Source organism: Dama dama, chromosome X, assembly GCF_033118175.1.
Source record: "Dama dama isolate Ldn47 chromosome X, ASM3311817v1, whole genome shotgun sequence".
NCBI classification, from domain to species: Eukaryota; Metazoa; Chordata; class Mammalia; order Artiodactyla; family Cervidae; genus Dama; species Dama dama.
Genome location: NC_083714.1, coordinates 158,189,591 through 158,204,904, shown reverse-complemented (window position 1 = coordinate 158,204,904; position 15,314 = coordinate 158,189,591). Strand labels below are relative to the sequence as shown.

General features: G+C 37.3%; 1 protein-coding gene across 4 annotated transcripts in view; it reads left to right on the top strand.

Annotated features, from left to right (window-relative positions):
* Window positions 1–15,314, top strand: part of LOC133051956 (probable ubiquitin carboxyl-terminal hydrolase FAF-X) — a 144,016-nt gene that overhangs the window by 59,704 nt on the left and 68,998 nt on the right. For all 4 annotated transcript variants that reach the window (XM_061136636.1, XM_061136635.1, XM_061136633.1 and 1 more), the window contains 2 exons: window positions 1,574–1,707; window positions 8,979–9,066. In XM_061136636.1, coding sequence (XP_060992619.1) covers window positions 1,574–1,707; window positions 8,979–9,066 — 222 coding nt within the window. The remainder of the gene's footprint in view (window positions 1–1,573; window positions 1,708–8,978; window positions 9,067–15,314) is intronic.

Sequence of the window (15,314 nt, the reverse complement as noted above, 5' to 3'; positions counted from 1 at the left end):
ATTGATTGTATTTTCCTTTATATTTAGTGACAATTAATTTATCTAGTTTTATGTAACAATTAAATATGAATTAAGATATTGCCTTCCACACTTAGTTCAGAATTATCCCAATTCCAGTAGATGTTCCAGATATTATCATGGGCTAGGTGTTCTTTATCTCATTTCTTATTTCATCTTAACCTTTTCTGCCAGTTCCCCCTTCCTTGGCTTTATACACATTCTTAGTCCCATATGATAGTATTTCATGCAGTCTTTAATATATTCTTAACTGGTTTACTCTGATATATTCTCAGTATTTTTTAAAAATTAATTTAAAATTTCATACTAGTGAATAGTATTTTTCAAATTAGGGTGGCAAGGTTTTACATTTTCTTGAATTTTTAATAGTTAATTCTCAAAGATAAAACTAAATGTGATATAAATTATAGAAGATGATCAATCTTTATTAAAAGATATTTTTTACTCTATTTTGGCTGATTTTCTTAAATAGCTAATTTTTTGCATTTGTACTTGATGCTAAATTATTAGTAGTTATTATAATTACCCTTTTATATTCTTGTAATAAATGTTGAGTTAATGACAGGAGAGAAGAAGTAGCTTGTAGAAAGCTCAGTGCAGTGGTAGAAATACTCACAGTACAATCAGGACTCGTGATGGTGAACTCCAGCGTTGACTGAGTTGTGTGGTTACTCCAGCTATGTAATCTAAGAATGCTTCTCCAGCATTTAAAAATATTTTTCCTCTATATAAGAAAGTTATGAGATTGCCAAGATCCTTTATAACTTAAGACTTGTTATGATTAGGTATATAAACAGGATTTCTGTTTAAAAGACTTATTTGATGCTGCTTTTATATTTTTCAAGTTGTATTTTTAATCTTTTAAATCTTTCCCCTAATGGTGGAATAATTACATGAAATTAGGAAATTCTATGGAGATAAATAACTGCAGGAAATACTGAAATAGTGTAATAATACTTATTTGTGAGGCTGTATCTTTATTATGTTTGATCTCACATTCATGCTTACCTTTTTCTTTTATCAGATGTATCCTTTTTTATATTGCTTTTACATACAGTACTATATTCTGACGACTTGTCATTTGATCAGTAGATTTATAATGATGTGACAGTTGATTGATTTTGTTGAAAATGCAAAACAGGAAGGAAACTAGATATCTTTCTGGTGGTTTCCATAGGCAAATCTGGCTACAAATTCGGTGTACTAGAGTGAGCCTCCATGGCTAATATCCTTGATAATGTAAATTTGCACCTAACTGCACAGTGGTTGTGCTTTGACATCAGTATCATGTACAGTTAGTATCTTGGGTGAAATTGGAAAATACTGATAGATAGTTTTCAAGTAAAAGCTTTAGAATGAATATTTATGTTTTGAGGCCATAGTTACTCTCAGGTTCCTTAATGTTTTGTGGTTATAAAGGAGACTGTTGACCACGTTTATAACAAATATAAAATATTTTAACTTTTTAAAGTTATAGTTAGAATTTAGTATCTATGGACTTAGTTATAGCAGTGTTCCTTTGCCTGATTATACTGTTAAGTTCTTCTCATTTTAGTCAATCTCAGCGAAGTCCCCACGTATTTTATCGTCATGACTTAATCAATCAGCTTCAGCACAATCACGCCTTAGTTACTTTGGTAGCAGAAAACCTTGCGACTTACATGAATAGCATGCGACTATATGCTAGAGGTATGTATTATGGACCGAAATTAAATTTTGGGTCAACCTGGCCTTCTTTCTCTATATTTTGTTTGTCCTGATGTTAATTAGACATGACAAATTTTTAAAAAGACGAAGAAATGGAAGTGAATAGGTCTACAAGCTTTATAGTGTTCTTTAACAGGTGCTTGTGTGTCTTCCTGCTCATCTTTGTTAAATTGATTTCTTTCCTTTTGTACTTTGGAACTTTATCTTGTACTTATAAATTAAGTTGTCGATTTTATAAGTTGTTACCTGTAAGTTGTTGTGGTTGTTACATTCTGGGGTGTACTCCTTTTAAACCTTTTCTTTCTAATTGCTGTCACTTGTCTTGTAATTGCTTTACAAGAAAAACTGATTTTCCTACTGTCCATTTTGTCCAAGCCTATTGTATATATGTATTAGAGTTGTTTTTAGTAAGTTAAATTGATGTTTTGAATTCTTGAAAGAACTTGATTAAAATATTACTAGATTAGTGATGTCTATTTTTCATTGGTTCTCATAATATGAAATTGTTTAAACATGGGGATAAAATGGTCTGTAGTTTTCACAGAAAATTTTTCAGTGTTTGCTGTATGTGAAGCTGCCTTTTTAATGTTTTAAACACTAATTCCACTATTAATTTGTTATTTAACAATTTATCAGAAACATTCTGCTAGAGCACAGAATACTCTGTTAACTTCTACCTCTATAGTATAATACCAAATTTTTAGGATAAATAAAACCTCAGCCACCTTGTAGGTGCAGTTTTTTATATTTGAGTATGAAGGAGAAAAACTTTCCCTGGTTCATTGTTGAAGATAGGATTAAGCTTAGTGTTGAAGTGAAAGTGCCGCTCAGTTAACAAGATGCATTCAGATGTGTTAAATTCAGTCACACATTTAGTTTTTCCCACAGAAGTGTGGATATTTGTAATAACTCATCATTGGAGTAGAACGGTAGACTGTGTATGTCTCTACCTTTAATGCTTGTGGAGTGGAGTGTAGTTGAGTAATACAGTGTTTGTAGACATACCTTCGTGTTTGCTAGTAAATACTTAACCATATAAGTTACATAAACCTGTTGGAAAAATTCAGCCTCTCTTGAAGTAACCTGATAATCACACTGCATTATCTCATATTTTACTCATTTTGTCCATTCTAGCCTTAGTGCTAGAAAAGCAATCAAAGAATCAGGTACTAAAATGGTCCCACTCAGTGTATTTATTAGATACCAAACTTTATTCTTAACAGAATGTTAGGATGGGAAAGAAACTGTAGGCATAAAACTATGTAGTTCATTTTCTCTAGCAAAAGTAGCCCAAATCAGCAACATACAATGAGAAATTTGCATGTAGTTCTCTTCAGCTTTTCTTGAGTTAAGAGTCCTCCTACATGCTAGTTAGGACCTCTTCTAAAAGTCCAGTCAGCTACATATTTAACTGGAATTTTTTATTCATTTTTGTGTGAATTACTATGTTATTTTACTGTCCGTGACATGAATTGAAGCCAGAATTGCTACCGTGAGGTGGAGCAAGTGTGCATTGCAGCCTCACTATGATTATATATTCTGTTTAGTCACGTTACAGGTGTGCTCTTGAGTTAACTCACTTGCGTGATCTCAGGAATGTCAACATTCTTCCTTAAATCATATTTATGTTGCTTTTTTTCAAGTTTTATCAACTGTCTAGATTTAAAACCTAACATCACTTCATAGCTGTATAAATTGTAAGTTAAGTGGTGAGGATTTATCATATCTGTAAAATGAGGATAACAGTAGTTATAACTTAATGGCTATTCTAGAAGTAAGAGTTAATGCTTGTTACTAGACTGGTGCAAATGTAGTTGCAGTTGCAGAACATGATTTTTATTTTTATTTATTTTTTTAGAACATCAATTTTAAGTCATTATAACTAGGCTCAAACACATCTTTATTAATCAGAATAGTAGCCATTATAGTCAACACATTTTGCCAGCACGAAGTAAGTTTATTCCTAGAGCTTAAAAATCTGTGCCCCAGGATTTGATACACACTTGAAAAGCATTTTATGCCTCCTGCTGTTTGTGGAAGCATTTTACCTTTAAAAAGTTGTTAAGATGCTTAAAGAATTGGTAGTTGGTTGGCAGGAGGTCAGGTGAACATGGCAGATGAAGTAAAACTTTGTAGCCTACTTCTTCTGAAGCATTGGTTGTGTGATGTGCTATTGGACGCTGTGGAGAAGAAAGTGCTCTCTTGACTGTTGCCGGCTGTAGGCTTTGCAGCTATTGGTGCATCTCATCAATTTATTGCGCATACTTCTCAGATACGGTTTTGCCAAGATTCAGAAAGCTGTAGCAGATCAGACTGACAGTAGACTGCCAAACATTGGAGCGCTTCTTGGTCCAGCTAGTGAGCTGGTTGTCATACAAATCTACTTTTCATCTCATGTCACAATCCATTTGAGATACAGTTCTTTGTTGTTGCTTGGAAAAAGATGACACTTCAAAACTGATGTTTTTGAATTGTGGTCAGCTCAGAGACATGCTTATGGAGCTTTTTCACCTTTCCAGTTTGCTTCAGATGCTGAATGACCATACAGTGGTTGATGTTGAGTTCTTTGGCACTTTCCTCTGTAGTTTTAACAGGATCAGCTTCGATGATGACTGTTAGTTTGTCATTGTTAACTTCCAGTACCTAGACACTGTGTTTCACTTCTTCAAAACTCTAGGCTCCTTTGCAAAACTTTTTGAATCATTGCTGCACTATATGTTTATTAGCAGTTGCTGGGCCACATATGTTGTTGACACTACAAGTTTTCTCCACGGCTCTATGACCTGTTTTGAACTGCAGTAAGAAAATCACTCATTTGCTTTTTTTGTCTGACATCATTTCCATAGTCTAAAGTAAATATAAAATGAACAGCAAGTAATGTCATTAGCAAAAAAACATATAGTGAGAAGTATGTATTTAAAGGATGTATAACATAATTCATGTTTACTTGGCAGTGGATTCCTGTATCAAATGACAAAGTTCAGCAATGCAAAACTGTAATTACTTTTGCACCAATCTACTAGAATTTTGGCTGGCACATAGCAAGCTCTTGAAACTTTGTTGTATTAATGAGTTTCTCTGAGTTAATTGATTATGTATCATCTGCTTCTAACCTTTTCCATCTTAATATACTGTTTGTTTTTCTTACTATTGCTCTTTAGCAGTTGATCTTTAACTGTAGGGACAAAATTATTTATTCTATGATTATGATGCACAACTAAAAGCATGACAAACCTTTGTGATAGCTTCTGTCTGAGAAGCCTATTGCATGGATCTAAAGCATATGACAAAATATGCAACAGGATATTGTGAGATTCTTTGCAGTTCATGGATGTTTTCTGAGTTTCATTCCAAGAGTGTTTTGCATTTGCCATGACTACTGCATTTGGGACTTTTGGTTTTGGAAAAATAATTTCTGTGATGGCATGATCTTGTGACTTTTACATGTGAAAGGTGAAAAGGAGCTCTTTTTTACATGAAGTTATGGCCCAATACTCCAGGAATCACAGTTGAAGAAAAACTGTTAATGTTCATCAGCAAAATATAATATCTCATGTAGTTCATTAGAAGAAATATCCTGTGTTGATTTGAACTTAATGAGAATTTTATGTGTCATTTTTCCCATTTCTGAGCAAAGTTTATAGGATTTACACTTAATCATAAGACCACTGGAATTCAGTTAAGCTTTTGTTTCCTAAGGATTACCACTTTGCATTACTTCTCTTTGTTTTTATTATGATTGGCTATTTTCAAGATCACTTACCAAAAAAAAAAAAAGCAGCCTCTTTACAAGTCATTTCATAACCACGCTGTGATAAAATGTGTATTCTATGGTTTTTGCTTATTAATGATTCTTACTCATTTCTACCTGTTGGCCATTAAGTACTGTTAAATATTTGTGTGTTCTTAAGAAACTGTTTCTTTGGAAAAATAACTGTTTCTAGGACTGCCACAAGAAAGAATGGATAAGTCTTCAACAGGATAAGTGTTTTTAGAGAATCATATTGCAGTGTCAAAAAGGAGTCACTTCTCAAAATAATGATACTGTGGATGATGGCCTGAATTTTCAATATATGAGTCCATTGGTTCACAGTGATATAAATAAATGTCAGCTTATAAATGTAGGAAAACCTAGTCAATAATAAAATGAGTAACTAAAAGTTTATTGAGGATTAGAATACTGACATAGTATCAAAATATTCTTTGACAAATTATTCATTACAGAGAAAAAAGTTGTAACTTTATTGGAGCAACTTGGTAGAAACACCTTAACTGAGCAATTTAAGTTAAATTAACATTATTAATGGTAAATTGATATCTTGACTTACGTTTAAGGAGATACAGGAAAGGATACAGTGTTGTTCCTGTGGTATTTCTTGGCAAATATAAATAACCTGTATCTAGCTAGAGGAAGCATGAAGCAAACACAAACTGAATAACTTTAGACAAATGGCTTTATTCTTGAAAATGGTCTAGGTGGAAAAAAATAACAGACCTTAAAGAACAAAGGAAACTAAGAAAACAGCCACATTAGGTATGTGAGCCTAGCTTTGATTCTGGACTGGGGAAAGGAAAACAATAAAGAATGTTACTGAGACAGTTAATGAAATTGGAATATATGCAATAGTTAGATAAGAGTCTTTAATTAATCTTAAAATCAGTTAAGTACTATGGTTATGTTCGTGTTATCAGTAAATCTAATTTTAGAGAGACCCTTTAGATGGTTCAAAAAATGATTTAAAAGTATTTTTAAAAAGGAGGTCCTGATAAAACGAGTAGATTATGAACAAGTGAATTACGTGGGCAGAAAATAATTGTATTTGTTGACACTTGGAATTATATTTTTTAAAAAGGCAAAGTTACACCATGCTTTCTACTCCTGTGTGTATTTGTGTGACCCCCTCTGCCCTCTGCTGCCCCCAGTCCTGCCAAGTAAGCACACAGAGAGAAGTTTTCTGACAGAAGTCTCTAAAGGATGAAAAGCACCTGAAATGGTGGTATAGAGTTTAGTTACTTCAGGATCAGTGCTCTTTAAATACCAGAAAACAAAACCATGTATGTAATAGAGAATAATTTTCTGCAGATTTGAAGGCTGGACCCTTGATGTCCCAGCAATTGATGAGTTGATGGGGCTACTAAGATTTTATAATTGATGGTAAATGTTCATGTATCTAGAAGTGGAAAGCAGTCGTTATATATGGCCTTCTTTCTCAAATCTGGGCTTCCCTGATAGCTCAGTTGGTAAAGAATCCGCCTGCAATGCAGGAGACTATGGTTCAGTTCCTGGGTAGGGAAGATCTGCTGGAGAAGGGATAGGCTACCCATGCCAGTATTCTTGGGCTTCGCTGGTGGCTCAGCTGGTGAAGAATTCACATGCAAAGTGGGAGACCTGGGTTCGATCCCTGGGTTGTGAAGATTTCCTGGAGGAGAAAGGAAAGACTACCCACTCCAGTGTTCTGGCCTGCAGAATTCCATGGACTGTGTAGTCCCTGGGGTTGCAAAGAGTCAGACACAACTGAGTTACTTTAATTTCAGTTCCCAAATCTAGTCCTAAATACACCTTTAAACATTCTCTTTGTTCTTCTGTAACAAGTCACCGTTTTATTTCTGAATCAAGTTTTTCTGATACGTAAAATGTTGACGTTTTGGTGATCTTGGTTGCCTTTTCCAGCTCCAAAGTTAGCTCAATTAGAATTCTTTGCCATTATTACTGACCATCAGACTTCCCTGGTCCAGTGGTTGAGCACATGCCTGTCAGTGAGGAGACACGGGTTTGATCCGTGGTGTGGGAAGATCCCACACGTTATGGAGCAACGAAGCTGGAATGCCACAGCTACTGAAGCCTAGGCATCCTTGAGTCTGACATCTGCAACAGAAGACACCGCAGTGAGAAATGCACTCACTGCAACTAGAGAGTAACCCCCACTTACCACAAGCTTGCACACAGCAATGAAGACCCAGTGTAGCCAAAACTAAAATTTTTGAAGTAATAATAAGTTCCACGAGATGCATAATTGAGAAGTACCTGTACTTCAGAATTTTTAAATAAGTACCTTTGATTCCTGAGTGGTTGACAGCACTGTCTGAGGCATTTACTATTTCCACTGTCCTCTGTTCCATTCAGATCAGTTAGGTCATTTTCAGGCAGAGGGTTTATCCAGTCTTATTTCATTTATGATTTTTATTTTGCTTAATACTGGGGTAAACAACCTGATGAGTAGTTCTTAAGACAGGCTTATAAAACTCATGGTTTAGTTGAGTTCTACCCTTTTTTGAGGAAGCATCTTACACACAAAAACACTATAGTATTTTTAGAAAAGTCTGTGTTTTTGTTTTTTCCCTTTGATTTCTTACAGACAGATACTGAGAATTTTTCCCACAGTATATAGTGTTGATAGTACAAGTACTTATCAGTTCTGTATTTAACAAGCCAAGAATTTTCAGCCTGCATTAAGCCTTCTTACCAATATACATATTCTTGGTCAGAATAAGAGACTAGGTTTGTTTTGATTTGTTTTGTTTTATCTAATGTTCTAGGCATTCATAGTCTGATGATTAAAGTAATTGTTAACTTTATCAGATGCTGTTAACAACTGTTTCTTTGTTTGGTTAATGCTCTTATTGATGTTGTGTATGCTAAAAAAATGGAGAAGGAAATGGCAACCCACTCCAGTACTCTTGCTTGGAAAATTCCATGGATGTGGGAGCCTGGTAGGCTACAGTCTATGGAATTGCAAAGAACTGGACACGACTGAGTGACTTCACTTTCTTTCTTTCTGTAGTTCCTTTTGGAGAAGGAGATGGCAACCACTCTAGTGTTCTTGAGTGGAGAATCCCATGAATGGGGGGGCCTGGTGGTCTGTGGTCTGTGGGGTTGCAAAGAGTTGGATGTGAACAACTAACACACACACACTCTCATGGTAAAATATGACAATTACAGGTGTTATATAACAGAAGGGAAAGTTAAGGGGATAAAGTCATAGAATTTTCTCACAGAATTGCTTTAATATATATGAAAAGTAGAAGACTACTGTGCTGGAAAATTAGTTTTGATATCACATTCAACAGATCATATTTTCCTTTTGGCTATGTAAAAAGCAGTAGTTTATTTTTGTGTGGAAAACAGATATATTTAAATATATCTGAAACCTATTACCTATTAATAAGTGATTACTGGATTCTTAACTGTTCTGATTAAAGACAGCCATGATATGGATATGCATGTATAATACAAAGTTTTTGTTAATTTGCAGACCATGAAGACTATGACCCACAAACTGTGAGGCTTGGAAGTAGATACAGTCATGTTCAAGAAGTTCAAGAACGGCTTAACTTCCTTAGGTTAGTTTTATATGATTAGTGATGTTTTCTTATAAGGCACATATGAAGAATGCAATGATAATATTCTTCACAGCTGAGTCTTTTTTTTTAGGTAGCCGTTTCACTCTAACTGAGTATTTTCCCACATAAGAACCATGGCCAATAATAGGTAATGTAACATTTCTTATGTGTTCATTACTAAATAGCTGTTAATTATTGGCTTAGCTTTAACTTTATCCTTTTATTGGATTTTGAAGAAAATACATTTTAAATTTCAGAGTGGTGCTTACTTATGTATTAATTAGATTTTTATTCTTCATACGTTTTCATACTTTGAACTATTGGACAGGAAAACAATCAGCCAGAGAATATTTTCATTAATGCTGTCATGGGCAGTAAGGAACAGGGTGGTTGGTATATGTGTGTGCTTTGTTTATACTAATAGTAACTGATAAACGTAAAGTAAATCCGTATATAATAACGTTACTTAAGATGGGGAATAAGGAAAAGGCCTATTTTTTAAGCCAGAGCTAATATTAAATTTGCTCAGTAATGTTTGGCTTTTAATGACATGTATACACAGGTTCTCAGTTTTTCGTAAAAGCTTGTATTTTTTAATATATATTTACTCTTGGTAATTTTCTCTTTAGATTTATAATGTTATATGCTATATTTCTTTTGCCAAACCATGTAGTTACTTATGGGAGAATATTTCTATTTGCATAAGTGCTTCCTAGGTCAGCCTGTAGCTACTGCTGACTAAAAATTAAGTTGCCTGTGAAAACTGCTCTGAGGAAGCCTGAGATGGGGTCAGGCTATGTATGTTTGTAGTAAAGTGTGTGGGCAGTCTGAACATCAGTGATTATTGCTGAGTTGTAAGGAAAAGCAGAAATCAACCTATGCAAGCCTCTGAACTCATTTAATTCATTCCTTTCATACACTCTTCAGCTGTCTGGGGCCAAATCCTATTTCTTGTCACATTAAGGGGTGGCAGGTATGGCACATGGCTGCTTCTGCTATATTGTAGACATTGTGTTTCCTTTTGGGAACCCTCATTCAAGTTTGTTGTTCATTCACTCAGTCATGTCCAAATCTTTGCAACCCCATGAACTGCAGCACACTGGGCTTCCCTGTCCTTCACCATCTGCCAGAGGTTGCTCAAATTAACGTCCACTGGAGTTACATCCAACCATCTCATCTTCTGTTGTCCCTTTCACATCCTGCCTTCACTGTTCCCCAGCATCAAGGTCTTTTTTAGGAAGTCAGCTCTTGGCATCAGGTAGCCAAAATACTGGTTTCCGCTTCAGTTGTCAGTTCTTCCAAGGAACACTAAGGGTTGATTCTCTTAGGATGGACTGGTTGGATCTCCTAGCAGTCCTGGGGACTCTCAAGAGTCTTCAGCATCACTGTTCAAAAGCATCAATTCTGTGACGTCTTTTAGGGTTCAGCACTCACATCCATATATTACTGCTGGAAAAGGCATAACTTTGACTATATGGACTTCTCTTGGCACAGTGATGTCTCTGTTTTTTAATATGTTCAGTCTCTAGGTTTGTCATAGCTTTTCTTCCAAGGAGCAAGTGGTTTTTAATTTCATGGCTTCAGTCACCATCCACAGTGATTTTGGAGCCCAAGAAGATGAAGTCTATCACTTTTTCCATTTTTATCTCATCTGTTTGCTATAGTGATAGGACCAGAGGCCATGATCTTACTAGTTTTTTGAATGTTGAATTTTAAACCAGCCTTTTCACGCTCCTCTTTCACATTCATCAAGAGACTCCTTAGTTCCTCTTTGCTTTCTGCCGTTAGTATGGTATCATCTGCATATATGAGGTTGTTGATGTTTCTTTCAGCAATCTTGATTCCAACTTTGGCTTCATCCAGCCTGGCATTTCATATGATGTAGTCTGTATATAAGTTAAATAAACAGGATGATAAAATACAGTCTTGTCATACTCCTTTCCCAATTTTGAACCAGTCCTTTGTTTCATATCTGGTTCTAACTGTTGCTTCTTAACCTGCATACAGGTTTCTCAGGATGCAGGTAAGGTGATCTGGTAGTCCCATCTCTTTAAGAATTCTTCACAGCTCCTTGTGATCCACAGAGAAGCCTTTAACTTTAGTTAAAAGTAGTTAAAAAGTAGTTAAAAGTAGTCACTGAAGCAGAAGTAGATGATTTTTCTGGAGTTCCTTTGCTTTCCTGTCATCCAGCAGATGTTGGTAATTTGATCTCTAGTTACTCTTGTCTTTTCTAAATCTATCTCGTGCATTTGGAAGTTCTTCATTCATGTACTGTTGGAAGCCTAGCTTGAAGGATTTTGAGATATCCTTCAAGTTTTTTACCTCTCCTTACTGTTCTCTGAACTCAGTTGGGTATATCTTTCCCCTTTTCCTTTGCCTTTCACTTGACTTCTTTTCTCAGCTATTTGTAAGGCCTCCTCAAACAACTACTTTGTCTTGTTGCATTTCTCCTCTTGGGGGATGGTATGATCATCAACTCCTATGTGATGTTACCAACCGCTATCAACAGTTCTTCAGGCACTCTGTCTATCCAGATCTAACCCCTTGAATCTATTTGTCACCCATACTATGTAATCATAAGAGATTTGATTTAGGTCATACCTGAATGGCCTAGTGGTTTTCCCTGCTTGCTTCAATTTGAACCTGAATTTTGCAGTGACAATCTGATGATCTGAGCCATAGTCAGCTCCAGCTTTTGTTGTTGCTGATTGTGTAGAACTTCCCCATTTTTGGCTGCGAAGAATATAATCAGTCTGATTTTGAAATTGACCATCTTGTGGTGTCTGGTATTTACCATGAGCAGTGCATTCTCGTGACAAAACTGTTAGTCTTTGCCCAGCTTCATTTTGTACTCCAAGGCTAAACTTGGTTGTTAACTCCAGGTGTTTCTTGACTTCCTGCATTTGCATTCCAATCCCATATAATGAAAAGGACATCTTTTTTTTCGTGTTACTTCTAGGAGGTCATGTAGGTCTTAACAGAGCTGGTCAGCTTCAACATCGTCAGCATTGGTAGTTGGGGATAGACTTGGATTACTGTGATGTTCAGTGGTTTGCCTCAGAAACAAAGCAAGATCATTTTGTCAGTTTTGAGATTGCACCCAAGTACTGCCTTTCAGACTCTTGATGACTGTGAGGACTACTCCATTCCTTCTAAGGGATTCTTGCCCACAGTAGTAAACTGTGGTTATCTGAATTAAATTAAATTCACCCATTCCCATCCATTTTAATTCACTGATTCCTAAAATGTCAGTCTTAACTGTTGCCATCTCCTTTTTTCACTGCATCAAGTTCACCTTGATTCATGGAGCTAACAATCCAGGTTCTTATGCAGTATTGTTTTTTACAGCACTGGACTTTACTTTCACCACCAGATGCACCCACAAGTGGGTGTCATTTTTCCTTTGGCCCAGCCTCTTCATTCTTTCTGGAGCTGTTTCTCAACTTTTGTCCAGTAGGGTATTGGAGACCTGTTTCTCCATTCTTGTCCAATACCATATTGAAGACCTGCCAACCTGGGGAGTGCTCATCTTCCCATTTCATCTTTTTTCCTTTTCATACTGTTCTTGGGTTCTCAGGGAAGGAATACTGAAGTAGTTTGCCCTTGTCTTCTCCAGTGGACCACAGATTTTCAGAACTCTCATTATGACCTATCTGTCTTTAGTGGTCCTGAATTTTATGAGTCATAGTTACACTGAGTTATACAGTAGATCACTCACCTAGAGCCAGACATCCTACCTAGAATGCAAAGTCAAGTGGGCCTTAGGAAGCATCACTAGGAACAAAGCTAATGGAGATGATGAAATTCCAGTTGAGCTATTTCAAATTCTAAAAGATGATGCTGTGAAAGTGCTGCACTCAATATGCCAGCAAATTTGGAAAACTCAGCAGTGGCCACAGGACTGGAAACGGTCAGTTTTCATTCCAATCCCAAAGAAAGACAATACCAAAGAGTGCTCAAACTACCACACAATTGCACTCATCTCACATGCTAGTAAAGTAATGCTCAAAATTCTCCAAGCCAGGCTTCAGCAATACATGAACCAGGAACTTCCAGATGTTCAAGCTGATTTTAGAAAAGGCAGAGGAACCAGAGATCAAATTGCCAACATAACGCTGGATCATCGAAAAAGCAAGAGAGTTCTAGAAAAACATCTATTTCTGCTTTATTGACTATGCCAAGCCTTTGACTGTGTGGGTCACAGTAAACTCTAGAAAATTCTGAAAGAGGTGGAAATACCAGACCACCTGACCTGCCTCTTCAGAAATCTGTATGCAGGTCAGGAAGCAACAGTTAGAACTGGACATGGATCAATAGACTGGTTCCAAATAGGAAAAGGAGTATGTCAAGGCTGTATACTGTCACCCTGCTTACTTAACTTATATGCAGAGTACATCATTAGACACGCAGGGCTGGAGGAAGTACAAGCTGGAATCGGGATTGCCAGGAGAAATATCAGTAAGCTCAGATACACAGATGAAACCACCCTTATGGCGGAAAGTGAAGACTTAAAGAGCCTCTTGATGAAAGTGAAAGAAGAGAGTGAAAAAGTTGGCTTAAAGCTCAACATTCAGAAAACAAAGATCAGGGCATTTGGTCCCATCACTTAATGCAAATAGATGGAGAAACAGTGTCAGACTTTATTTTTTGGGGCTCCAAAGTTACTGCAGATGGTGACTGCACCCTTGAAATTAAAAGATGCTTACTCCTTGGAAGAAAAGTCATGACCAGCCTAGACAGCATTTTAAAAAGCAGAGACATTACTTTGTGAACAAAGGTCCGTCTCGTCAAAGTAGTCATGTATGGATGTGAGAATTGGACTATAAAGAAAGCTGAGCACCAAAGAATTGATACTTTTGAACTGTGGTGTCGGAGAGGCTCTTGAGAGTCCCTTGGACTGCAGGGAGATCCAACCAGTCCATCCTAAAGGAGGTCAGTCCTGAGTGTTCATTGGAAGGACTGATGTTGAAGCTGAAACTCTTAATACTTTGACCACCTGATGCAAAGAGCTGACTCATTTGAAAAGATCCTGATGCTGGGAGCGATTGGGGGCAGGAGGAGAAGCGGATGACAGAGGATGGCATAGTTGGATGGCATCACCAACTCTGGACATGAGTTTGAGTAAGCTCCGGGAGTTGGTGATACACTGGGGGGCCTGGCGTGCTGCAGTCCATGGGGTCGCAGAAAGTCAGACACAACAGTGACTGAATTGAACTGAACAGCTGGTAGAGAGACCGATTGCAATATAGGAGGGCTTCCCTGGTGGCTCAGCTGGTAAAGAAACTGACTACAATGTGGGAGACTGGGATTCGATTCCTGGGTTGGGAAGATCCCCTGGAGCAGGGAAAGGCTACCCACTCCAGTATTGTGGCCTGGAGAATTCCATGGACTGGATAGTCCATGGAGTTGTAGAGTCAGGCATGACTGAGCGACTTTCACTTTCAGTTTCTTTCACATAGGACTTTGATCTGTGTGATCCTTTTGGTTAGCTTTCTGTGATTATGGTTTTCCTTCTGGAAATGGGGATTTTGATTCTTGCTGCTTTTGTCTGCCTTCTGATATATGAAGATAAAAGGCTTGTGTAAGCTTCCTGATGGGAGGGTTGTGGGGAAAACTAAGTCTTGCTCTGGTGGCCAGGGCCCTACTCAGTAAAATGTAATCCAGTTTTCTGCTGATGGGTGGGGCAGGGCTCTGGTTTGGCCTGAGACAGTCCAGTCTGGAATCTCTGTATTAGGCTGTAGGCACTATGGTAGTTGTAAAGGAGACCTCCTCCCCAAGATCTCAGGCCCACATGCTGCATCTCGAGGACTGTTGCCTGCTAGTGCCCCGACCCTGCAGCAGTCCATTGTTGAGCTGCGCCTCTGCAGGAGACTTCCTAATGCCGTGGGCAAGTCTGACTCAGTCTCTTGTGGGGTCACTGCTCCTTTACCCCAGAGCACAAAGTTTTGTTTGTGCCTTCCAGGGGTTTCTTTCCCCCCAATCCTATGGAAGTTCTACTGACCTTTGTATTTGGAGAGCAAAAATCACTGATGACTCTGATATTTCTTGCCTACCAGTGTGACTGGAAATACATAATTTCACACTACCTTTAAGAATATTATAATGTCTCAGATTGAGCTCATCTCCCCAGATGCGAGTGATTACATATTCCGTCTTAGGAAAAATTGTAGTCATCAGATCTCATAACATTTATTTAAAGTGATTCTCAGCCCACTGCCACACCCACCCCCGGAAACATCCAAGGAAAA